This window comes from Pseudorca crassidens, chromosome 11 (genome assembly GCF_039906515.1).
Source record: "Pseudorca crassidens isolate mPseCra1 chromosome 11, mPseCra1.hap1, whole genome shotgun sequence".
Classification (NCBI taxonomy): domain Eukaryota; kingdom Metazoa; phylum Chordata; class Mammalia; order Artiodactyla; family Delphinidae; genus Pseudorca; species Pseudorca crassidens.
Window position 1 is genome coordinate 97497447 of NC_090306.1, and position 27820 is coordinate 97525266.

General features: G+C 39.6%; 1 protein-coding gene across 1 annotated transcript in view; it reads right to left on the reverse strand.

The window, feature by feature from the left end:
- Nucleotides 1-27820, reverse strand: part of ENTHD1 (ENTH domain containing 1) — a 98506-nt gene that overhangs the window by 5947 nt on the left and 64739 nt on the right. Inside the window, exon 5 of the mRNA XM_067698749.1 lies at nucleotides 7430-7828. Within this exon, the coding sequence (XP_067554850.1) occupies nucleotides 7430-7828 (399 nt within the window). The remainder of the gene's footprint in view (nucleotides 1-7429; nucleotides 7829-27820) is intronic.

Below are 27820 nucleotides of genomic sequence, written 5' to 3' on the forward strand. Positions count from 1 at the left end.
TAACAAACCTGCGTTTCTGTTGCATGCTCAGGTTTGAGAATCACTGCTTTTTACTGTATGCCCACCTTTCTTCTGCTTCGTAGCTACAACTGCTGAGTAAATAGCTTCTCACTGTTTACAGTTCTGCAGCTTTGATTCATAGGCTACAGGATCCTTTTGCTCATAAAAAGCCACTTCATCTCTAATTGCTGCAGGCCAATTTACTTTTGTTTCCAAACACGCTGCAGCTGTACCAGACACTGCACACTGCGCTTCAGGGTGCATCTCCCTGCCTGTTTAGTGACCCTTCTCTGGCTCACTAAGGAGGTTATTTGTTCACAAGCATCCTCTTCATACAGTCCACCCCCCAGAGCTGAAATGCAGAGAATATTGCAAATAAGCTGCTGTAAATGGCTGGTTATAAAAATCTCACTGTGTGATACATGCATGCTAATGAATGCTGCACTCACTTGAATATAGCACTGACAAAATTATTCCAAATGCTGATGTGTTATCTCTAACTTTTTATACTCACGAATAACATTGGGTCTGTTAATTATCATATTACAATTTTAAACTTAAAAAGCATTTGGAAGTACTGGGCTGCAAAAGTAAAATGACAAATACACTTCTGGAAATATTTAAAAACTCTCTTTAGCAGTAAATGGAAATTTTTCTGCTAGCAGCAGGTCTTTGGTCAACTAAACAGTTCACTGTACAACAGAGGGATTTTTTTTTTTCATTCTCCAATTCATCTCTTTCAGTCTTCCTCACTGATATATAATGGCTGTCAAGTTACCTACACACGTGAATTAAACTATTCTGATTTTGTTCTATGGTTAAAAAAATGAGACATTTACAAAAATCTTCGTAACAGCCAAAAAAGTGGAAACAACTCAAATGTCCATCAACTGATGAAGGGATAAATAAAATGTGTTTATCTATACATTGGAATATTATTCAGCCATAAAAAGGAATGAAGTACTGATTTGTTACAACATGGATAAACCTTGAAAACATGATGCTCAGTGAAAGAAATCAGTCACAGAAGGCCACATATTGCATGACTCCGTCATATGAAATGTCCAGAATAGACAAATCCAGAGAGACAGAAAGTAGATAGTGGTTGCCAGGGGCTGGGGTGAGGGGGACTGGGAGTGACCGCTCATGTGTACAGGACTTTTTTTTTTTAATTAATTAATTAATTGATTGATTGAGTTTTTGGCTGTGTTGGGTCTTCGTTGCTGCTCGCAGGCTTTCTCTAGTTGCGGCGAGCAGGGGCTACTCTTTGTTGCGGTGTGCAGGCTTCTCATCACGGTGGCCTCTCTTGTTGCTGTATGGGCTCTAGGCACGCGGGCTTCAGTAGTTGTGGCATGAGGGTTCAGTAGCTGTGGCTTGCGGGCTCTAGAGCGCAGGCTCAGTAGCTGTGGCGCACGGGCTTAGTTGCTCCGTGGCATGTGGGGTATTCCCGGACCAGGGCTCAAACCCATGTGCCCTGCCTTGGCAGGTGATTCTTAACCACTGTGCCGCCAGGGAAGTCCCTGTACAGGACTTTTGAGGGTCATGGAAACGTTCTGGAATCAGTAGTGATGGCTGTACAACTCTAAGAATATACTGAAAACCACTAAATTGTCCATTTTAAAACGGTGCATTTTATGGTACATGAATTAGATCTCAATTTTTTTAATGTAATATTTCAAATTTTATTTTTAATGCCATTACTATAAATAAGCTACACAAAAGAACCAGATTTAGGAGTAACACAGAGAAATGCTAATAAGTCTGCCTCATTATAAGTGATTATAAATCACTTACGCTACATTTGTATTAGGAAAATTGGATTACTGGATTAAAGGTGAGTTTACTCACTTACCTATGAAGTATAAGTTTGGTTCACTAAATTAAAAAAATCAAATCAGTGTGTCTTTTTGTCTGTACAAAAGCAGGCAGGGGCTGCACAGCTGGAAGCATTGTCGGGCTGTGTCTGGCGTACAGGGAGCATGTGTGCTGTGACTTCCCCGGCAGGTGCTAAGACTCCCCTCTCCCTTCAATGCTCTGCTCTGCTCTGCACGGTGCTTCTGAATCAGCCTGACCAGTAGCTCAGAGTTAGCTGAGATGGTCTGCAGAACTGTTTTCTATCATTTTCCCCATTTGTTAGGGAAATTGTTAATTGTTCTAGCTCTGAAGGCTTTTATAGCCCAAAAGAAAAAGGTATGGTTAATGAGTCTTTTGTGTGTGTGTCATGTTTGGTTTCTTTCCCCAGCAAAGGTGAACTGAAACACAGCTACAAAGAACAACTACTGCTGAAATTCAGAGTAAGAAAACGGAACTGATGAGACAGAAAGAAAGGACGAAGCCAGTGAGAATGCTCACAACTATCCCAACACGAGAATGTATAGATTTTTCTTTTCCTCCCACAAATTAGAAAGTAAAATCCAATGCGTCTAACACACTTACCCTAACTGTGGCTTTTGAGACGATAATGAAAGCTGCCTGCCACCAGACCTGGCTTCTAAGTACTTACTAGCTCCTGCTTCCTTTTTAGCGTGCATGATAAACTAACGACCTAAAACAATAGTCTGATCTCCAAATAAACAGAGGAGCAGAAGGAATGGGCTGTTCTAGGAACAGTTATTTATCATCAAAGGGTCAAAGGAGGTCGCTGCAGCAAATCCATCCCTCTCATTCAGTAAAGACACTGAAGTGTATTAGGTGGCTGCCTCAACAGCCTCCCTGATATTTGCGAACTGCTAAAATACGAGTGTGCAAGTATTTTTTAATTTGCCCAGCTCATTATCTCCAAAGAGTTTATAACATCAGACCTGGAGCCTTCATGTAAACAAATATTTCTTAAAAGAAAACCAGGAAATAGGTACTATCTTCTTTATCCTCCATCATCTGAGACTAGCCATCCAACCTAGCCTCATCATTTCTTGAATTCCTCAACCACAATGACCTTCAGCCATTCCTCTGAGTACTCCCTAGAAATATCATCACTGACAACTGCCCTACTCTGAAATCTTGTTTTCCAAGATTACTTTTCTTCTCAATTACTTCCAGCCTTTTAGATTCCTTTTAATACATCTACACTTTGGCCTCATTGAGACAACAGAGGCAACGATCCGTCTATTTTCTGTCTATCAGTGCCTCCCAGCTCTGGCCCCTTTCTTGTCCAGTCTAGAATCCCAGGATCCATCACTTCAGCCATTTTCTAGCTACCCCCTTGCCAACGCATCTTCTGCCTTACCTGCTACTAATTCCTAACTCAGGAGTCAGCAAGCCTTTTATATAAAGGGCCAGAGAGTAAATCTTATAGGCTTTGTGGTACATACAGTCTCTGTGTGAACTACTCAGCTCTGCTGATGTAGCACAAAAGCAGCCAAAGACAATATGCGAGCTGAGTAGTGTGGCTGTTTTCCAATAAAGCTTTATTTACAAAAACAGGCTGTGGACCAAGAGGCTGCAGCTCCCCAATCCCTGTCCTAACCCTATTTCAATTTGAATATCTACCCTCTTCGTTCCTATCCCTGGGATGCTCAGCACTACAGGAGAAAAGCACAGGCGGCTGCAAATCTGGACTACAAATTCCGCCTCCTCCGTCTTCTCAGTGTCTTATCAGCTCCCTCCTCCACTCTCTAGATGGGCTGTTCTACATCTCCAGCCTCCTCACAGCCCTTTTGCCACTCCAAACCCTCGGGCTTGGTAGGTGACCTCAGACAGTAAGATACTGAGGCCATGACACATAGAGTGTGGCCCACGAAGGCTCAACGCATCTAAATTATTAAAAACAACAAAACCCTTCCCTCACATCTGGTACAGGCTTTCTCCTCTTTCCTTACAGGCCCGCAGCATGAGGTGACTCTCTTTCTGGTCTGGATTCTTGTCTGCCTTCCCCACATCATGCTCCATCTTGGGATCTCTCCCCCTACCTCACCCACCGGCTCTTGTCTCCTTTCTCTCACCTCGAATCCTTTCCTATAACGGCCTCTGTGTTCCATGTGGCAGTGCCATCATGACTTCTGTCCTATAGATGGAGATACTGACATGCAGAGAGGTCAAGGGCCTTGCCTAAGGTCACACAATTAGTGGTTGAGCTGAGATTATGAACCCAGGCAGTCTGACTCCAGAACCTGTGCCATTAACAACTATGCAATTCAGCCATTCTTTGTGCTATGCTGTGATGTAATTACATTTACATAAGTTTTAAAACCCAAAATACAGTATTAAAATTTTTTGCTTTAAAGAGTTGTATGTTACTTTTCAAATTAGAATTAAAAAAATATATAGTATTTTATATTTACCCACATATTTATAATTTCCAGTGTTCTTTTTTTTTTCAACGAGTCACTGGGGTCTTCCCTTACACATACAGTTTAGCAGTCAGTCAAGGATTTGGGCAGAGTTTATAAATGGAATCTGAGACTCCATCTGAGTCTCCCTCCCTTTCAGGGTTTCCCTCATAAATTTTCAGCTTCTCTGCCAGTGCTGAACTCTCTCTTTTGACATCTCAGGCCATGTGCACTGAACAGTAAGTACCCTCAAGGTATTAATTTCAGTTACTATATTTTTCAGCTTTGGAATTCATGAATTCACTTGATTCTTTTTTTATAGAGAGTAGTATTCTATTCTGATGAAATCCCCATCTTTTCCTCTGTTTTCTTGATTATATTAATCATAATTATTTTAAAGTACCTATCTTATAACTTCAGGATCTCAATTATTTGTGAGTCTCTTTCTGTTGTCTGTTTTCTCCTGTATTTCTGGTCATTTGGTCATTTCCTGGTATGCCTGGTAATTTTTTGTTGAATGCCAAACATTATGCATGAAAAATTGTAGCAGCTCTCAAGAAAGGATTTCATTGTCTTCCAGACACTTTGCTGTAGTTGAAGTTCGGTCTCAGCATTTGGGAGGGCTGTTCTATTTCTGGCTTGTCCTTACTCCTAGAGTGTACTTCTGATGCTTAGGGTGTAGCCTGTTAGAGAGCCCAGCTGAAAGCACAGAGTATTTACCAGAGCCCCTGCAATTTGGCATATCCTGAACTCCAACCTCTGTCTCAGTGCCACAAGATTATGAGAATCTCTGATTAGCTCGTCAGCCTCTTCCCATTTAGGTTGGCTGAACGGGTTGGCTGCTTCCCATTTCGTTTCTTGGCATCTTATCCAGAACATGAGCAGTTTAGCAGCAGGCAAATGTAACAGTAAGAAATTACACAAAGACTTATGGACTTTTTCTCTGTGATTCCCTCCCCTCTGGAATATTGGCCCCTTGAGTCCCTGACACCTTGGAAGTCCAAAACTCCAACCCTACCTCCCAAGCTCAGTGAGACTGTGGAAAGCCCAGGCCTCTAATTTTCCCTCAGCTTCTATCATCCTGCTCTGCTAATAAGCAAATGATGTAAGCAGGGAAAACTGAGGTGAAGGTGGGACCAACTAAATGTGGTGAGTTTCCTACTCTTCTCACATCACTTCTGACACCAAACGTGTGGGCTTTCCACACGAAGGATTTCTCCTGTGCTCTGTGGACACCCAATTGGGTGTCCTACAATTTAATTCAATTCTGACACTAACTACCCAGAGTTAGTGCAGACCCCAGAGATTAAGGGCTTAAACCCTCAAGACTGCCCCCCATTTCAGATGCCAATTGCAAATTCAGGCCTCCTCTATTCCTGATCTGTTGACTATAAGTTGAAGGATCCCATGGTCCCCTCCTTGGGTTTGATAATTTGCTAGAATGGCTCGCAAAACTCAGGAACATGCTTTACTTACTATTACTGGTTTATAAGGAAACAGCCAAATGGAAGAAATGCATAGGGCAAGGTATGGGATAGGGGCACAGAGCTGCCGTGTCTTCTCCAGGTGTGCCATCCTCCCAGAACCTTTATGTGTTCCCCAACCAGGAAGCACTCTAAACCCCGTTGTTTAGGGTTTTTATAGAAGTTCCAATACGGAGGCATGACTGACCAAATCACTGTCCCCTGACGATTAACTCAGCATCCACCCCCTCTCCTCTCCCCACAGGTCAGGGGTGGGCTTGAAAGGGCTTATTATGAATAACAAAAGATGCTCCTCTCTCTCCTATCACTCAGGAAATTACAAGGGTTTCAGGAGCTCTGTGCCAGGAATCAGTGATGAAGACCAAATATATATTTCTTATTATATCACAATATCACAATCCTTTTTCCTAGGATCCTGACCCATCATGTGTTTTCTACCTTGGTTGTTTTACGATGACTTCTAATAGTTTTCCAGCTTTAACCAGCATTTTTGGCGGAGGATTAGACTAATGTTATCTACTTCATTTTAAGTAGGAGAAGAAGTCTTCCTTGTTAACTGGTTTTAGAGGAACTTCTTGCTAATTTTTATAATTAAATGTACTTGATACACAAGCAGTGACCAAAATTTATTTTCAATTTTCTTTTTGTGGTATTTGTGAAAGAAATGAATCAAAATAACTTCCCAGGGGACAGCCATGCACATAAACTAACACGGCCATCATAACCAGTACTAACTGGGTTCTCCATCAGCAGTCTCAGCAGAAAAGTTGATCTGGTGACAAAACTAAGAATTAGTCTTATTTTTAGGCTACTCAATTCAAAACATTCTGGAAAGAGCAGTAAGAAGAGTCTTTTGTTATTCACTGGCCTTACTAGCACCAAGATAAATTTCTTTAACCTCAACATTTTGGCTTCCATTGTCTGTATTTATATTGTACTTGTGACCTGAATTTGAGGCAGTTTATAAGATTTATATTAAAAACTTTATATTTATATGAGTTAATTAGCATTATCATATATAAGAACAAACTACTTAGTCTTTGAAAAATGCACCAGCAAACAAGTTATTCTTTTACTAATTAACTTTACAGAAGAAATTATAAAAATGTAGGATTTAATATCTGATGGCCAACGACCTGGAATCTCAACTGGCTTTATCCTTTATAATCCAGTCTGAAGAATACTGCAACCCTCTTAATGTTTTGTAAGACAGAAAAGGAAGAGATTCTCCACCTGTTTTTGGAATCAGTACACAACTCTTTTAAAAAAGGGAAAACACACACACACATATGCATGTGTTCCCATATATGTGTGTGTGTGTGTGTGTGTGTGTGTGTGTGTGTGTGTGTGTGGTTGTGTGTGTATACATACTAAACAATTTTTTTCATATAGTTTTTTAATAACTAGCCTAAATGTTTAACAGGAAGCTCTTCTTTAATGCTAGTTCTTTCTAATTTGTTCTGCATCAAAACTGTTCAGAACGTGTGCTTCAATCAAGCACTTGTAATCCACAAAGATGAACTGCTATTAGCCCTTTAATAAAAGGGGACTTCCCCAGCTCAAGTACGTCTCTTAATACCAATGGATGGAGAGTAAAACGAGGGAACAAAAACAGGAGACAGAAAGCAGAGAAAAGTAAAAGAAGAGTACTTCAAAAGAGGTCTTTTGTAGACTCACCCCATGTGGTTAAGGTCTTGAGGTTTTCATCCTCCATCTGAACCAGGCCGGATTCTGTTCGTTTCTGATGGTCCTTACTGATTATTACAGTCTGTTTCACTGGGTCAAGTGTTTTGAATGAGGGAGAGACAGAGAGTGTCTCCACAGAGCCCTGGTTATAGAAAGTAGAATCCGACTTTGATATCCTTAAATTAGGGTTGATGAACTCTTCTTTGCTAGATGGCCAAAATGCTGGTAAAGTTGTCAATGTTTCAAAACTTTTTGCAGCTGGCTGCTTTTCTAGAGACATTTGCAGAGGGTTTTCTATTACAGTATCTGTAATGGTACTGTCTGATTTCTTGTCGAAACTCACACTTGTCTGCAGAGATGGGCTTTCTTCTGAGGGAACAGGCACAGCATCTGTGAAGTAACAAATAAGAACTGTAAACAAAAAATAAAACTGAAAATACTCTATTTCAAATTTACTGCATTTTTAATAATTGGATTTTTTTATGCCATAACAGAATTCTCTCCTATTTAGTCGTTTCTACTTTCTTACTATGTTTCTATTCTGTCTGTATAAAGTATACCCAAGCTATAATTGATGCACTAGTCATTTGGTGGCTGTCTTCTCTCTCTTTCTCCTCACTGAAGCCAAGTCAAGGAAAGCTTCAAATAACTTGTCTTTAAATATTTCTCCCTTCACCCACTTATCTGTCTCTGAAACCACTATATTTTTAGTGCCTTCAAACCTTCATCTCTTACAAGATAAACTAGAGAAAATATGCCACATCATACTGGTCTAGCCTTACAGAACCCCCAGCTACAAAAAAGCCTTTTTCCCCAGAAATAAAAAATGTCTTCCCACCCCAGTGTCTATACAAAGCCCGTAAAAGAAAATCACTCTCTTAGATAGCAACCTAATTTTCATGATAAATCTCTGTGGGAGAAAAAAAGCAATTTTCCAGAGCAGTTGTGATGATTACTAAAATGTAAGTTCCATCAGGTCAGGGATCTTTGTCCCTTTTATTCATTAATATTACCAAAGTACCTAGAATATAACAGACAAAGTACCTGGAATACAACAGACAAATAATATTTATTACAAATTGAAGGAATTGAAACAATGGAGAGGATCTGGAATTTAGGGTGGGTCTGATATGGAAATATTACTGAATATGAATTATGAGCCTGGTCCAAGTTTCTAGATGCAAATTGTTATCAACACTGTCAGTGCTAGGGACTTGCTCTCAGATAGTTTCATCTGAAATTGGATATGGAAAGAAAGAAAACTGAGAGAGGGCAAGAGGAAGACTGTCTCATTTGAGCTCCCAAAAGAGAGGAGGCAACAGGAATTAAGTAAGTTGCTATCACGTGTTTACATATCACAATGTGCATCACAACATACCTCACAGTGTGCAGTGAGATGCTTATTATCATCACGTGCAGGCTCTGAGTTATTATAAAGAAAAACAAATTCTCTTTGACTCTAACCTTCCTTTCCATTTTCATCCACAGTTGGAGGCTAACCTGGGCAAAAGTGCTGCTAGTTCACCACAGAATCAGACAGTTCAAGAAACCTAAATCATTACCTCTACCAGGAATTCCATTTTTTCCCAGACCTCTCATCTCCAAACGTTTTCATCTTTTAAAACTCAATTCAACTCTCACCTTCTCTATAAAGCTTGCCCTGATTTTTTTTCCTCCCCTAATCCTATTATTGTTTATCTTACCATATCCTGTTTGGAGCCCTGTGAGCAGTTGTAACACTTCATCTTGTTAACTACAAGTCTGGCTGCCTACCTGAAAACAGGCTCCTTGAGGAGACCTTACTAGGAGTTTTCTTTATACCGCAGCACACAACAGTGCCATTCCCATAGGATGTGTTTGATAAGTGCTTGTTGAGTGAAAAGCCAAACTGAAGCACAAGAATAAAAAAAGGTAATGCCTTTGTTTTTTAAATTGAATATAGTTTAACTACTTAATAACTTCTAAAATATTCCTGATGTGTATATGATCAAGTTATATACCTAGCTGATAAACGTTCTTTAAAAAATTAATATATTCTTAGTAGAATACGAGATCAATGGTATCCCAAAGTGCATGGGTACATCACCAGATTGACATAAAAGCATTCCTAAAAAGTGAATTTTAGTTAAATATTTTCCATTGACTTTAATTTTTCTTAGGAGGAAAGTCTTTCTATAAGTAATGAAAGCATCTTGAAATTTAGCAATATGTAAACTAAGATAATTCAGAGTGACAATGACTTTCTGATGACAATATTCATAATAACACTCCATCTAAATCTCAGAATTGGGATGTATAAAGTCATCTGTATAACCATAATTTTAAAGTTTAGTACAAAAGTTTAAAATTACAAAAGAACAAAAAAAATATTAAAATTCAACGAAAAAAACCGGACTGGAGTCATTATGTTTCTATCAGCCCCCTTTCTCAATAGTCCAGAAAGAACAGAATGCAATCTTCTGGTTACTTAGACTTTTTAAAAAACTGATAACCTTTTAAAATGAATAAAATACTATGATCTAAAAGAGAAAGCATGATGACAAATGGAAAATAATGATTTTAAATGCACAGATTACCTAAAAGAGAAAAATCTTCACTTAAACGGAAAGCTAAAGAGGCCTGAAGGTTCTAGACAGCAAGTTGTACTGGGTTTCTATGCCATCAGCCGTGTTTCATCCTTGCTCTTTCTGTGCAACATGCCAAACTGATCCTCTTCAATTCAATCTCTACTTTAGTTATTTATAGTTCACGTTAAAAAAATCCTGCAAAAATTCCCTCTTGTTTTAGTGACAGTCTACAAGCCTTGGGTTTAAAGGCCCTTCATTGCTTATTTTCTATCGTTACTCAATAGGAAACTAACCCTCAGTCAGGCCATTCTCTTGGTTACTCACACACCCCATGTTCATTCAGGTCCCTTTATCCTCATTCTCCGTGTTATTTCATCTTTCTTTAGCTTTATTACCATTGATTTCTTACCCTGCACTCCAACACTGGAACACCCTCCCCGTTCTCTATTTAAATCCTACCTATTCCTCAAGGTCCTTCTCAAATAATTACTATTTCTGGAAGCTATTTCCAGTCATGTCTATCACTCAATCCTAATCCTTCCCTTCTATGAAATAGTATTCATTTCTGTAAACTCATTTTTTCACTGAATTCTTTGCTGTATAGAGCCTATCACACACCATATTATGTTCCTGCATTCTGACTTCACAGCCTCCACCATGCTTTTGCCTATAGGAGGTGTGCAAATATTTGTTAAATTTAATAATTCCTTAATTTGTAAATTATCTAATATCAATTTTATATGTTGACTTTGTGTATAACAATGCATAGTGTATGTGAAGCCTAAAAATAAGAATGATCAATCAGGAAACGCTTGTTGAGCACCTACTGTTTGCACTGAACTCTATTAGATTTTAGAGACATACTTAAGAAGAAGTCATAGTTCTAATTGTCAATGAACTTAAGAGCAAGTGTGTATTTTATTGAGATAGATAAGTAGATAGGTAGAAGGAAAGAATATATATACATACTTGCATGCATATACACACTAAGTGCCAAAGACATAAAAATAACTAATAATACAAGTTACCAGTTCAATTTCACAATGTATAGGAGACTGCAGCTTCTCAATAAATGAGTGAATATAAAGAATACATTTGTTTAGCAAATGGTCTTTTTCATGGAAAAAAAAAGAAAGTGTTTGTATATTTGTATACAGATTTACATAACGTAAATTGAACATGTTTCAGTTTGGGTTCCCCCAAAAGCAGACTCTGAAAAAAAGACTTAGATGCACGTAGTTGATTTGGCTGGTGATCCCAAGAGCACAAGTGAGGGAGTAGGAAAGGTAAAACAAAAAAGGGCAAAAGCCAATAAACTGTATTAATTACCAGATTATTTTATATATATATATATATATATATACACACACACACACACACATACACACATATATATTGTGCTGAGAGGAAACGAAAACTGTCAATGCAGAATTCTATATTCAGCAATAATGTCCTTTAAAATTGAAGGCAAAATAAAAACATATTCAGATGAACAAAAACTAAGAGAATTAATGGCCAGCAGGCCTTTATAACAAGAAATGCTAAAGGAAGTACTTCAGGTTGAAGAAAAATTATTATACCAGATGGGAAGCTGGATCTTTGGGAAGGATAAGGAGTGCTAGAAATGGGAAATATTAAGGTAAATATAGAATATTATTTTTTCTCTTAATTTCTTTAAAATATATGTGACTTTAAAAAATTATAACACAGTGTGAAGTAGTACAACAAATGTAAATATAATTTATACTACAATTATGGCATAAATGATGGGGTAGTAAATTAGACCTATATTGTTGCAAGATTCTTACATTTTATGCGAAGTGGTGATGCAATGGGACTGCACAAGGTTCAGGATATATAAATTAATCCCTAGAGAAACCACTAAAATTAATACAAAGAGCTATAACTAAAAATCCAATTGATAAATTAAAATTGAATTCTAAAAAGTATTGAATTAGCCCAAAAGAAGGCAGTAAGGAAAGAACAGAGGAACAAAACACAGATGGGACAAGCAGAAAATAAAATAGTAGACCTAAATCCAACCATACCAGTGTTTTTTTCAGTCATATTTTCCAGACTGGATAAAAAACAAGATCCAATTATATGCTATATACAAGAGACACAGTTTAAAAACAAAGTCACAAGTAAATTGAAAGTAAAAGGATTTTAAAAGACATACCATGTAACAATAAGCATTAAAAAGCTGAGTGGCTATATTAAGATCAGATAAAACAGGCTTCAAGACAAAGAGTATTATTAGAGAATAAAAGGGACAGTTCACAATGACAAAAGAGTCCATCATCTGGAAGATATAAACATAATATGTGTATGTAGATGTATAACAGAGTTTCAAACTAAATGAAGCAAAAACTGATAAAATTGAAGAGAGAATTAGACAAATCCAACCAAATCACAGTTGTCAATTTTGATACCCCTCTCTCAGCAAGTGACAGAATACACAACATCTCAGGATACAGAAGACATAAACAACACTATCAACTATCTTGACTTAATCACATCTATAAAGCACCACACCTAACCACTGCGGAATACACATTTTTTGGTAAATTTGCAAGTTTACATGGTATGTTTACCAAGATAAACTATATGCTGAGCCATGAAACGAATCTCAATAGACTTTAAAAGCTTGAAATCTTATATTAGCTTCTCTGGCCAGTGGAATTGAATTAGAAATAAATAATAACATACCCAGAAAAAACTCCCCAATATTTGGAGATTTAAAAACACATTTCAGGGAATTCCCTGGTGGTCCAGTGGTTAGGACTCCACGCTTTCACTGCCTAGGGTGTGAGTTCAATCCCTGGTCAAGGAACTAAGATCCCACAAGCCGTGTGGCACAGCCAAAAAAATAAATAAATAAAAACACACTTCAAATGCCCATAGGTCAAAGAAGAAACTCTGTTAAAATAACTGGTGCTGATTAGACTTCCTCTTCTGGCTAAGATGGAACAGAGACTGGATTTAACCTACTGCTTAAAACAACTGAGAAACTGGACAAAATTAATGAAACAGTGTTGCCAGACTGTGAACTTCAGGCAATACAGGACAGTGAATCCTGAAAGAAGGAAATAAAGAAGGTGAGCCCTAAGAATTTTCCCAGTGTACTGCCTGGAGAGAGTTTCCAGGCCACAGAGAAGGAAGTGGGAACCCAGGGGGAGTGCAGTAGTATCCAAATTGAGGAGATGGAGCTGGGCATCTGTGGAGGCCAAGATGATAGGAGTGTGTAGGGCAGAGTACCAGAGAGACCTCTGGAGATCTGCTGATCAGTGCAGGCAGGTGAGGAAGCTACCTGAAGCCGGGGCACGCGCCTCCTGAAAGGAACAGTAGGTGTGATCTTCAGAGCTCACACGGGTGGGGAGTTCACGCATCCACTAGCCAGTGGGAGACCTCATCATTCACAGGACACTAGTTAGAGTAACACACATTGCTGGTGGGAATGTAAGAGGGTGCAATTACTTTGGGAAACAGTTTGGCTGACGCAGCATTCCACTCCTAGGTATTTGCCAATAGAAAACAAAGTTTAAGTCCTCACAAAGACTTCTTCATGAATGTTTTTCTGTTTGGTTGGTTGGGGTTTTTTTGTTGTTGTTGTTTTAATTTTCTGGCTGAGCCGCATGGCACGTGGGATCTTAGTTCCCCGACCAGGGATCAAACCCGCACCCTCTGCATTGGAAGCGTGGATTCTTAACCACTGGACCGCCAGGGAATTCCCAAGACTTCTGACAGACAAAATCTGAAAACAACCCAAATGTCCCTCAATAGGTGAGCGGATAAACAAATTATGGTATACCCATACAATGAAATATCACTCAACAATAAAAATGAGTGAATTATTGATGCACACAACTTCAAAATAATTAGGCCAGACAGTGAAATAAGACAGACAAAAAAGCACCTACTGTATAAATCCATTTATATAAATTCTAGAAAATCCATAAAATCTATAATGACAGGAAGTAGATTGGTGATTACACAGGAACAGGGAAGGGGCAAGGCAGGGAAGGGCAGGTGTAAGGATTGCCAAGGGCACAAGGAAACTTTGGGGGATGATGAGTATTATCTTGATTGTGGTTGTCATTTCATGGGTATATACATATGTCAAAACTTATCAAATTATACACTTTAAATATTTACATTGATTGTATGATAATTATACTTCAGTAAAGCTGCCAGAACCATAACTGGTACACCGTTTTGTCTCTTTACTGGATTCGGGCTGATACAGTACTTTAGGTAAATTATTGCTATATCTTTAAATTAAATTCTCTAGGGCTGGGAGAGAATAGAAATAAGGAAAAGCAACCAGGAGACCAGAGGAATTCAGATTCTAAGGTTAATTTAATACCAAAACAAGTACCACGAAACTACACATTCAGGCACTGTGTGAGGTTTAGAGGTACAAATACGTCAAAGAGGTTCAAGGAAGTCTTCTGAAAGAGGTAGTGTTTGAGCCGAGCTGAAAGGAGGAGAAGTCAACCAAGATGAGAAAGATGGGAAGGGTGTCCAAGTAGATGGAACAACCTCAGCAAAGCAATGAAGGTTACAGACAGCGTGGGGCGGGGGAAAGCAGGGCAGATACAAACCATTCGGTGGTACTAGAGCAAAGTGTGTGGCAGAGGGGAGGAGTGAAATCTGGAGGGAAAGGAAGGAGCCAGGGCCAGGGGGCCTCATGACTGACAGGCAGGAGTGATGAGGAAGAAGGAAATTGAAATCTCAAGACACTCCTTGAAACTCATTCCTCTGTGGTTGCTTCAGCTGAACTCTGCTGGCTCCTCCATCTCACTAAGCAATCTTTTCAATGTTCTTCCCTGGCTCTGTTTCCTCTAAAATGTAGACAGTCTATCCTTGGCCCCTTTCTTTTCTGCCTCTGCAATACCCCAGGGCGACGTCATCTATTACCATACTTAAAGGAGGATGAGATCTATCACCTGTAAGCAAGTAATTCACACATTTTAATTCTCAGCTCTGACTTCTGCTGAGTTTCAGCCCTAAATACATAGTCATGCCTCTGCACAGGGCAGTCTCACTACCCTCCAGCCTCCTCATCCTTGGGTGTTTGTTCTACCTCTATTAATATGACCATGAACCTCCCAGTCACACAGGTTATTTTGGAGCATAGCTGCTCCCACAGCCTCTAAAAGGTCTCCCCGCCCTGTCCCCTCAGTTCAATCGGCACAGCACAGCCAGAGTGACATTTCCAAACTGAAAATCTGATCATTTTCTTTCCAATACTTCTTCAAACTATTTAATATGGTTTACAAGGCCCTTCATAAATCAGTCCCCATTTACCTCTCGTCTCGTTTTGTACTACTTTTCCTAAAACCGTATGGTTCTGCTATGCTTAACTTCTCCCAGTTCTTCACATTTACCGTGCTCCTTCCAGGCACCAAGTCTTCACCCACACTGTTCCTCCTGCCTGAAATGCTCTCGTGCCTCTTTATACCTGACTCCAGCTTCCAGCGCGATGGCCATTAGGCGGACATACACTTTCACGTCTCTCTGGTTTTGCTCATGCTCTTCCCTCAGTCCAGAATATCCTCATCCTTACCCTTCTCTATCAAAAACGATTTCACTCTTCTAAACTCAATTCAAATACTACCTCCTTTGTAAAGTCTTTTCTATATCCTCAAAGTTAAAATGAATCCCTCTTTTCTTTGCTTTTGCATACTACAATGTGAATATTCATATTTTCACTTATTATTTCAAATTTTATTCATTCATTTGACAAATATTTATTACGTATTAGTATGTGGCAGGCAGTAAGCTCTGGTATCAGCAATAAACACATCTGTGGTTGACGACCTGTTAGAGCTTGTTGACAGCTCTGGCACCCCTGGAGGCTGAACACCCGCTCAGGGCACACATCCTGTTCAACTTGTTCAACCTGTAACTGACCGGTGGAGTATCTAAACAGTCACTTGATAAATGTTTGTTCAAGGAATCATTATCTGGATGATCTAGTCACTAAAAGAAACTTGACTATAGGACAGGAGAAGTCTTAGAGGACATTCTAATTCAGTCCCTTCGTGATACACAGGACAACCTGAGACTTCCAGAGATTAGGTGACTTGCCAGGATCACATAATGATTAAAGGGCAGAAGTAGGACTAGAACCCCAGATTCCTGAATTCTAAACCAATGCTCTTTTTAGGGGAGTAAAAGAAGGACTAAAGAGCGTGGTAGAACCAGCTGCACCAAGTACTTCTTTACCACAGTTGTTGTAATGGTGCATAACTGTGAAGCGACTGGGTTCAGGCCATTTGTCCCTGGGGCTGCCTTTAGGGATGCGGGGCCTTGCAGAGGGGGACAGAGTTAAGCTGGCCTGTGTATCTGTGCCTGTTTGTCTTCTCCCAGGAAGGGATATGGCGTAGATTTTTTCTTGGATTCATATAAAGAATGAACAGCATTTATGGAGAATTTTCTGAAGCCCAGGAGAACCTGTGGGGATTTGATGAAGAACAGCAAAATGTCTTTTTGTTTGAACACAAAGCGCATAAATGGATACTCTGTAAACACTAAAGGGTTTGTTTCGTGAGGGCCTCCCAGCTTTCTCTGGGAGAGAATTTCTCTGAATTCCACTGGAAAGGCAGAGAGGAGCACAGAGTGAACTAATCTGGTTGGCTTGCTTTCTCTGGTTTCTCATTTTCTTTCAATTTAAACCTGAATGTCAAAAAGCTTTATTCTCAAGTATATATCCAGCAGACTCCTGGATGGGAAGCCCAGTATTAAATTATGAGACTGTACCCCGTCTCTTTATTGTACAGTGATTTACACCTGCTAATATACTTGATTAATGCAAAATAGGACCTTGAAATGTCAGTCATATTAAAGCTGGTTTGGATATTCTTGACAGTTATCTTTAGGAAGAAGCTTGTTCCCTATGCAAGACATCAGACAGCATATTTAAATGCAGACTTATCACCGAAATGCCTGAAGCAAGGAAAAAAAAAAAACCCACCACCAACACACCTCCACGCTTTGAGCCTAAGGACAAAAGAGAAATAGCTATGCTGTCGAAGGTACTGAAAATGTTTTTGCTAGTTCGGAGACAATGATGAAATCATTTTTAAAAGAGAACATCAGATTTAATTCTGAGTTGAGAGACTTTGCCTACAGATAGGAACATTCCCATACTGGTAACACTTTTTCATTTTTCAAGAATTCCACTGCCTTGTTTCAGGTACTATAATCACTGCAAATTATTTTATATTCTATTATATTGTGAATCTAATAATGGGTGTTATATTGCAGCAGAGCTATTGCTGTGATCAGTTCTCCTGTTAGTCTGATACACAGTATCCAATTACAGCTACAAAGCAGAGAGTGGGCATGCATGACAAGAGGTGGATGCCAAAATACGTCCTTCTGTAGTTTAAAACTGTAACTGAAGGAGCTTCTACTTCAGTAATTATGTTAACCAAAGGAAATAGGACCTGAAGATAATAAGGCACATATACAATGGAATATTACTCAGCCATAAAAAGAAAGAAAACTGAGCTATTTGTAGTGAGGTGGATGGACCTAGAGTCTGTCAAACAGAGTGAGCAAGTCAGAAAGAGGAAAACAAATACCATATGCTAACAGATATATATGGAATCTAAAAAAAAAAAAATGGTTCCGAAGAACCTAGGGGCAGGACAGGAATAAAGACGCAGACGTAGAGAATGGACTTGAGGACACGGGGAGGGGGAAGGGTAAGCTGGGATGAAGTGAGAGAGTGGCATTGACATATATACACTACCAAATGTAAAATAGACAGCTAGTGGGAAGCAGCCGCATAGCACAGGGAGATCAGCTCAGTGCTTTGTGACCCCCTAGAGGGGTGGGATAGGGAGGGTGGGAGGGAGATGCAAGAGGGAGGAGATATGGGGATATATGTATAGCTGATTCACTTTGTTATAAAGCAGAAACTAACACACCATTGTAAAGCAATTATACTCCAATAAAGATGTTAAAAAAAAAAAGATAATAAGGCCATTTTGCTACGAGGCCAGAGTTATAAATTATTAACATGGAGGGGTGATTTGAATTGCTCATTAATATATTGGTTTAAAGTAGACAGGCCATTAATTTAAAATGGATATTTAATGTGAACGTTAAATAACATGTTTGACATGAAAATCTTTATATTTACCTTACAATATATATATAAAGCCCCAAATAATCATAATAAGTTAGAATAGCTATACTCTCTATATAATCTATGATAAGTGTGTGTATGCCATATGTGTATGTGTGGGTGTATATACACACAGTTGTAGGTTCTGAGAATTTTTTTATCGTATATCATTATATTTAACTGTAGTATATATTATATCCAAGTATTAACATAAGAAAACATATTTGGAAAATACAGCTATGAAATATGCGAAGTATATTTACTACTTTTGATATAAATTTGAGATAATGGTTTAGCGTCTCACAGAAAAATATGGACACATTTAAAATTAAGGTGCTTTTCTTTAAAAATCTTCAAGTGGGACGGCTGAAGACTTTCAGGCCACGAAAATGGATCACAATGAATGGATTATAAAATAGGCAGATACAGGATGCTCATTATTAAATTCTACACCATAGTTATGGTTCCAACAATAATAAAAACTATAATTTCCCTCAGTAGATTATCGTTATCAAAACTGAAGCTAGAAATGTCTTCGGGAAGCTGGTGGTCATTACCTATGTCCATTTTTCTGTTTTTTAGGCTAGAGTTTAAGTGGATCTGGTCTCTGGCATGCTAAGGTCTCCACGTGCTACAGGGCACACTCTAGGCTGACCAAGATGGGCAGGTGCCTGAAGTGTTTGTGACCATCCAACCAAATCTTGTAATGACAATAAAACCCTACAGGTGACTCCAGGAGAGTAAAATATTAAGCTAAATTGGGTCAGACGTTTAATTCTGACATGAATTGAATATATGAGATGTTTGAAATGGTATCCGGCCCACAGTAAACGAATAAACAGGTACTGTATTTTGGGACAGTCTAAAGAGCTGGCATTACGAGGGAGTCCCCACCATGGCCCTGCCTGGAAGCAGACTGGAACCCGAACACACCAGTACTCTCCCTTCTCCCCAGAAATTTCTGTATTCACAGACCACAAGCACGACGCATGCTCTTTGTACCCACTGGTTCTTGGTATCTGAGACCAAGAGACCTGGTGTGCCGTGGAAAGATGACGATGAGGTGAGGAACTACAGTTCTCAAACATTTTCCCCATTAGATGTACAGACCAATAATAAACTTTTTTACCTCAGTACTGATTATAAATCATGTCTAAGTCTGCAATACCGCAACGAACCTTTAAATATCATTTAAATTGTGAATTCAAGTGAAGTGCTATTTCTCATGAAGCATGAGTGCTCCATTACTCAAAATAAGCATACACAAAACCCTGACCTATTAAAACTTCAAGTATTATATAATCTATGTCCTTTTGGAAAACACCTTACTGAATACCTGATGACAGGTACCTTTTCTCTCCCCCCAGCAAAGGGGGATGGTCCTTGTTCTTATAGCTCTCTGCATATATATATATATATATATATATATATATATATATATATATATATATATGAGTCCAGGAAGATTCCACATGCCGCAGAGCAACTAAGCCCCTGTGCCACAGCTACTGAGCCTGCTCTCTAGAGCCCGTAAACCACAACTACTGAGCCCATGTGCCACAACTACTGAAGCCCGTGTGCCTAGAGCCCATGCTCCGCAACAAGAGAAGCCACTGCAATGAGAAGCCCGTGCACTGCAATGAAAAGTAGCCCCCACTCGCTGCAACTAGAGAAGGCCCACGCACAGCAACGAAGACCCAATGCAGCCAAAAAGAAATTAAATAAATAAATAAATAAATAAATAAATACTTCCACATATGGATTTGGTATATGATATCTATTTTATTATTAGCTCCTAAGGAAAAAGAGAGTCAGAAAGAGTCCATTTTAACATCCGAATACACATACGTAGTCTGGCAGAGTCCAAAGTTAATATTAACCCACCTTCTGAATCATTATTCAGAGACTTTAGAACCCTGTAACTCTAACTTGCCCCTCTCCTCAGTTATGTGCTGTTGTTACAGCTAGCATTTCGGTTCTTCTTCTAGCACCACAAATTAAATGTTATAATTATTTTTTAAAAACGGTATTTGTTTAGATTGACCTATATGTTTACCAATGTCTTTGCTCACCATTCCTTCTTAAACTTCAGACTTTCCTTTTGGAATCATTTCCTTCTTCCTGAAATATATGTTTATAAGTTCCTTTACTGAGGGTCTGTGGTGGTAAACTCAGTTTTTGTTTATTTGAAGTGTCTTTTTTTTTTTTTGAAAAGGAATTTATTTCACTCTTGTTCTTAAATGATTACACACTTTACGTTGACAGATATTTTCTCAGAGAATAGAGACAGTATTATTCCCTGTCTTCTGGCTTCTAATGTTGCTGTTGAAAAGTCTGCTTTGGTATTGTTTCATAAATAATTTGTCTTTCTTTCTTTCTTTGGTGTTCCACAGGTTCACTATGATATGAGAGTTTGAAAATTTTTTTAAATTATTTATCCTATTTGGTATATATTATGCTTCCTGTATCTTTGGATTCATGTCTTTCATCAGTTCTGGAAAAATTATCTCCCATATCTTATCAAACTTTGTCTCTCTTTCTACATATATCTTCTCTCCCTCTGGGACTGTAATTGGCGATATTAAATTTCATTTATCATTTGTGTCTTAAGTTTTCTTTAATATTTTCCATCCTCTTTGCCTCCTTGCTGCATTCTAGGGAATATCTTCTAATACACACTCCAATTCAGTAATTCTCATGTCAGTTTTATCTGATCTATTGTTTAATCCATCCACATCCACTGGGTTTTTACTCGGAAATAATTTTATTTTTCCTTTCTGCAAGTTTTATTTGGTTATTTCCCAAATCTGTCTAGTCATCTGTCCCTTACTGATTTCATTTTTTTTTTTCTTAAACATTTCATACTCAGCTCATGTCTGAAATCCTTGGAAGCTAAATCTGCTGTTCGCGACTTTGTTGACTCTCAGTCATGCAGGCTTATTCCTTGTGTTCTGGTGGTCACTGATGATGACATCGTGTTTGGCCAAGGTTAATCTGTAAGAGTGGGGTCTAAACTGGGCCTGCTTTCCTCCAGAAAGGATCTGCGTTTTTGTCGGGAGCCGGGACAACAGACCTCAAGCACTTTAGCCCCCGAGCTAATGCAGAAGTCTGAGGTTCCGCTCCACTCCCTCCCTTGCCACAGACTCATTCAAGCCTTAGTTTTCTGATTGTGGATGCTGATATCAGCATTTGCCTTCAGGGAAAACTGTCTTTGATTCCTTTAAACTCTCAGCTCCCCACTCTAATCAGGTTTCAGTTCTCGGGTTCATTTCGTTTTTGCATTTTTGTTCTGTTTTGCCCTTAGAGATTTCCTTTAGCTCCCATGAACCCAACAGTGCATTAAAAAGTATCTTTTATTCCAGAATCTAGAGGTTTTGTTTGTTTGTTTGTTGCAAGAGGACCTTCAGAGTGTCTAGTCCACCACATTGCTGAAAATGAAGTAAGTCAGGAGTACAGTTTTTACCCTGTAGATAATGAAAAGCCATTAAAGGCTGTTTTGAGGATTTGTGTGCTATACAGATGGCTGTGGAGACTATGTGGAAGATAGACAGGAGTGAGATTTACGCAAAGAGATCACTGACAAAGGTGTTCTAACAGTGCAGGTAACAGATGACAAGAGCCCACACAGTAGGGGCAGAGATAACAGTTAAGATATGATCATCATAGAACTGTCACAATTTAGTGATTGAATATTTCTGAATAATCAATCTTTTCCCAAGTTTTCCTAAGATTATCATAGAACTGATGCAATTTAGTGATTGAATATTTCTGAATAATCAATCTTTTCCCAAGTTTATGGGTAGCAAAGGATTGGTAACTATTAGTATCAAAGTATTAAGTGCTCCTTTCTGGGTTTTTCTTTTCTAAATTAATTGAGTCAAATACCTCCAGGAAGCAAAACACCTTTTTAAATCCATATTTATTCAAAACATTTGACCTTGGCATGAGCCACAACTCAGCTATCAAGATTTGTAACTGCTGTAGCCCTTTGCTTATCTTGTCTCAAGGCCACACTGCATGCTGGTCCAAAAGAAACACCTGCTACAGAACTCTAAGGCACTTACAGAGTGCCTTCGCAGTACAATAGTGCTATCATATTACACACGAGGTCATTCACTATCTACTTCATCCAGTCCTCTAAAGTGCCCATATACCCTGTTTACAGAAGGTAGTAACATGAAGAGGGAAAATCAAGCACCACTATTTCCATTTTGTTAAAACTGCTAACTTCAGGGAAACAAAACTGTAGCTTGAACATGTTAGACACGCTGGACTGTGATCAACAAGAATGGCAAAAAGATTAACTACCAGATTTCTCTCTGAGTTTTATTAAGGGATCAGGCGTGTCTGACGATGACTTACATTCAAGGTTTGTTGTGCTTTTTTGAAATAGTAATAAAATTCTCAGATCTCTGAAATGCACAGCAGACATAACCACCATCCAGAAAGCAGTTAGAATCTTTAATTAGGTGTCTCAAGGAAAGAGAGACTGATTAAAGAAACAGGAAAAACAATCGTCTAAGTTCGAATTCAGTTATTTTAGTGTCCTGATATTCAATATTTCCAGAACAAATACAGAACTTTCAATGTATGTCTCATAGGCACCTCAAGTGTAACATATCCAAAATGTAACTCTTAATATATCCTCAAACCTGTTCTCTCCTGTCCTGCCCTTCTCAGTAAATGGCACCATCACATATTCACTTCCCAAAGGCAGAAAACTAGTAATCATCTTTGTTTCCATCCTTTTCCTCATGCTGACAACCAACCGTCAGGAGATCCTGAGGGCTGAACTCTAGAGCGCACATACCATTACAAACAATAAAAATAACAGCAACACTCCTTATTAGTATCAAAATTAACAAAATATGTGGCTCTATTGAATAGAATTCTGTTTCAGTAAAGAATCAACAATACTGAGTATTCCTCCCTCTATATCTATTTCATTCCACATTTACCCTGAGCACATCCCCAAGCTTCTGCTCTTTTCTCTTCAATATCTTACCAATTCTGACTCATCCATTATTGAATTCAATAAAGATTAATTGAGAGCCTACTATGTGCTGGGCATTGTGCTAGAAACTGGGGTTACAAGGGTGAAAGGATGATGAGTGAAGTGCTAACAGACATGGTCTTCCTCCCCACAAGTCCCACACATACTGAATCCCCAAGGCCCCCTCCCCAAGCACAGTCACCTAAATATGAAGCTGCCATTGCCCAGCAGGAAGTTTCATGGTGGGTCTGGAGATGAAAGACTTGAGTTGAAAACAAACAAAAGCCAGATTAACTTGTAACAGAGGGAATCTGGGGAGAATATTGGTTTAGCTTGTTTTCCCCCCTCGTCCCAAGCATCTACCTGAGACTAAAGATCTTCTGAGAGGGGAGATAAACAGAGGAAGCAAGACTTAGGTACTGGAGAGGGAGCTCTTGCATCCTGAGCCTGTCCAGGGCCGTCTTGGGAGTTGGGGAAACCAAGGAAGGGCCAGTCATCCATCTATCCAACAAGCACCTACCATTAGCTAGCTCTTTTTGGAACTGAGCATTCAGCAATGAACAAAACAGAGAAAAATTCTTTCCCTCATGCTGCTTTCACTCTGAGGGTGAAGAGGATTTCTGTTTGTTTCCCAGGTGGAGCCTGGAAAAGTAAGCAACATTTTGGAATGCCCACCCATCTTCACCTCACACCAGCAGAAGAGGATGGAAGCAGAAGAACAGAAATGCAAGTAGGGGGTCTGGGAAGAGGGCATCTGAGTCAGCCACTCAGAATCTCCCACTGCGTGAGAGGTTATATGCTCTGCCATCGGGAAATTTAAGATTATCTTGAATTACAAAAAAAAAAAAAAAAAATACAGCTACTCCTTTTGGCACACTTGACGTCATGGCTTGAAAATATGCCGGCGACTCAAGCACGAGTTAAGATGCCACCTCTGCCTTTGAGGGCTCTTCCATCTCTCTGACAGCCCCTTGTCTTTCTTCACCGCTAAGATAGCCCCTCGGCACTCTCTCTGCCCTCCAGACCCTCCTCCCTCTAAAACTCACTAACTTGAGTAACAACATCTAGGAAACGGGGGGTGGGGGTGGGGTAGGGGGGAGGCGTGGGGGAGGATCGTCCATGCTGTGTCTCTGGGTTCCTGCCACACCACAGACAGATCCTGCTTTCAGACCAGATTTGAAATGATACGAAAGGAAAAGCTACATAAATAATATCTGGACCAACACCAATGCCCACATGCATTCCCTCTCTAAATCCATGAACATTATTTAAAATTGTATGTGTTTCCTCCTTTTAAATGGACTTTTTTAAAGCTAATATAACTATCAAGTGTCAATGAGGGATGAGGGAAATCCCACAAATTTTCAGAAGGTAACTGCTGGTAGCGAACCTCACTGGTGAACTTGGAGCACACACGTTATGCTGCTCTTCTTTTAAAAAACTGTGATGCAGGGAGATCAGCTCGGTGCTTTGTGACCACCTAGAGGGGTGGGGTAGGGAGGGTGGGAGGGAGACGCAAGAGGGAGGAGATATGGGGATACATGTATATGTATAGCTGATTCACTTTGTTATACAGCAGAAACTAACACACTATTGTAAAGCAATTATACTCCAATAAAGATGTTAAAAAAAAAACTGTGATGAATCTTCTCTGAAGACACTTTTAAAAGCATATGCAAAAAATACAGAAAGAGCAAGAGGATGACGATACTCAATTTAGGGGCATTTCAAATGATACTTTTTTAGCCAACAATTATTTAGTGGAGCACTTACTATGGAGTAAGCACTGGATCAGAGGCAGAGCACAGCCTCAGAGGCAAGACACAGACCTTCTCTCAAAAAAAAAAATCATAGTCTAGTTGGTTTGATGACAGAGGAAATAATGGGTAGTGACAATACAGCAGAATCAGTGCGGATCTGGAGCACACGCAGAGTGCCATGAGATCCCGGATGAGGAGCAATAACCCTGCCTCCAGCACGTCAGAAAAGGCTTCCTGGGAGAAGCCACATCTTAGCTGAACCCTAAGGATGCAAATGAATAGGAATGGAGAACAGAGGAATGAGCATATGCAAAGTGTGAGAGAGCATCCACAGCTAGACCACTGCGTGTGATGGAGGAGGAAGGAGGTGAAAGGTAGACTGGAGAGGAGAGCAGAGGCCAATGCCAGAAGGAGCTTATCCGCCAGGCTAAGGCGTTAGACTTCATCCTAAGGGGAGCTCCTCAGCACTCTGACCACATCAGAGTTGCATTTTAGAAATGTTCTTAGTCTCTAGTTCTGTTCTGACCCCTGACTGCTCTTCCTAACTTGCCCTCCTCCAATCCTTTCTTTACACTGCATCCGCAGTCGTCTTCCTAAAGCAAGGATCTGGTTATATCATGTCCTTGCTTAAAACACTTCAAAGGCTCCCCATCGTTCTCCAGACACAACTGAAACTCCTCAGCGTGGCTTACAAGGAGACCGGGCACACATGCCGGTCTTAGTCTGTTAGGGCTGCTGTGACAAAGTACCACAGACTGGGGAGATTATAAACAACAGCAATTTCTTTCTCACAGTTCTGGAGGCTGAAGTCTGAGATCAAGGTGCCAGCATAGTCGGGTTCTGGTGAAGGTGCTCTTCCTGGTAACAGGCTGCTGACTTCTCACTGTGTACTCAGCCGGTGGAAGGGGCTGGGGAGCTCTGTGAGGTCTTTTGTATTGTATAAGATCAACAATTCCATTCACCTCCATCCTCATGACATAATTACCTCCCAAAGGCCAAAGTCGTTTTAGAGGAAACGACTAAAATAAAGTCTTAGTCGGGAGACCAGAAGGAAGAGCCCTCAGGCACATACCACTCAACATCAACACAGATCCCAACAGGAAGAAACGTACCTTGAATCTTCCGCAGGAAGTGACACTACCTTACTAGAGTCAGCAGGAGGAAGGAAGAATTTCTCCTTGCCTGGCAGCAGCTCAGCCAGTGAGAGACTGTCACAACTCAGCCAATGAAAAGCCACTACACTTTGAACTTCCAGTTTCCTCCAATGGACTTTCTGTTTGTAACAGTCCCTCCCAACTTCCCCTTCCCCTCTATAAAAGAGTTTCCTCTGCTTTGCTTTACTAGACTTGCATATGGCTTGCCATAGTTGCATGTCCAAATTGCAATTCTTTGTTTTCTTGACTAACTTGCTTTGCCAATAAAATAACCGGCTGTTTTACTGCTTTAGGTTAACACTCCTAATACCATCAACTTGGACATTAGGTTTTCAACATATGACTGGGGATGGACACAAACATTCAGACCATAGCAAGACCACCTTGCCCAGGAAGCTCTGGATTTACATCTATTATTCTGGCATAATTATTAGTTGTGCCTCCTTTCACTCTCAAAAGTATCCTGGTTTGGACAAAAAAATTATATGGTCACCTTTATTGATAAGACTCTGCTTACCTCTCTGGTTTCATCTGGCACCTCTCCTATCATCCACTTAATCCTAAGGCCCTACTAAATTTATTTCAGTTCTTTAAACCTGCCCAGCTTCCTCTTACCCCATCCTACATAAAGGCAGGGATCTTGTCATCACTGGATATCCAGCAGTTAGCACAGTGCCTGGCACATAGTAGGTATTCAGTAAATAGCTGTAGGATGCATAATTTGCTCACTCTTGGAAATAGATATATAGCCATTTGTTTCACTCAAATAAAGTCAAATTGGGACTTATACACCTGAGATGTCACAGTCATTTGATGAAGAACTTGTCACCTTAGTTTACATTGAGCTTGATTCTCCTAATTTGAAATGTCTAAGGGTTATACCATATTTTTTATAATACACACACTCATTAGTAACATAGAAAAAGATTTAGGTGGGATGGCTTCTTGACCTAAAATGCATAAATAATTCAAAAGTCAGTGTCTCTTTTAATCATCAAAATGATGAAAAAACTTGGCTACTGCATGGCAAATAAAAGGTGGCATCTTTAAATGTAGTTACCATCCTTCTAGTCTTTTAATTATTTAACTGACTTCTGCAAATGATTGTGGCTTTGCCCTATTTATTTCAAGAAAAACCCATTTAATAGTTTCATTTATGTCTGTTTTTCACACACAAATCATGTTTTCCATATTTTTGAAAAAAGTGGGAACAATTAAATTTAAGAAAAGATTTTGATTGGATTTCTTCACCAACCATATAATACACAGTTACTATGTTGATAACCTCTCAAATTTCTGTAGTCAGTTCTCTAATTAAAAACATGCTTTGCAATGCTCTGATGACTGATAGAAAGATACTTTCAGGGAAATGCGAAAGCATATAGCAACTGCCCTCAAAATGGAAGCCCTTAATGTAATGCACCCAACTCATGAGCACCTGCTTGAACAGCATCATACACACCTAGAAGTGGCAAAGAGCAGAGCTCAAAGTCAGAGCTAAGGCAGTGGCAGAGTCACTATGGTACCTGTGGGTGGTCTGCAGAACCCCTGGATCAAACGATCCTCTTAATAAATCAAATAGACACGTAAGTAATATAGCACATCAGATGATAAGTGTTACAGGGAAAATAGAGCAGGGAAGAGAGAGAGGGAGCGCCAGGGGAAGTGATGAAGGGCCAATTTGTAACACTGTGTTCAGGAAAGCCTCCCTAGGCTGTAACATTTCAGCAGGACCTGAAAAGAGTGACAGTGAGAGCCAGAGAGTGAG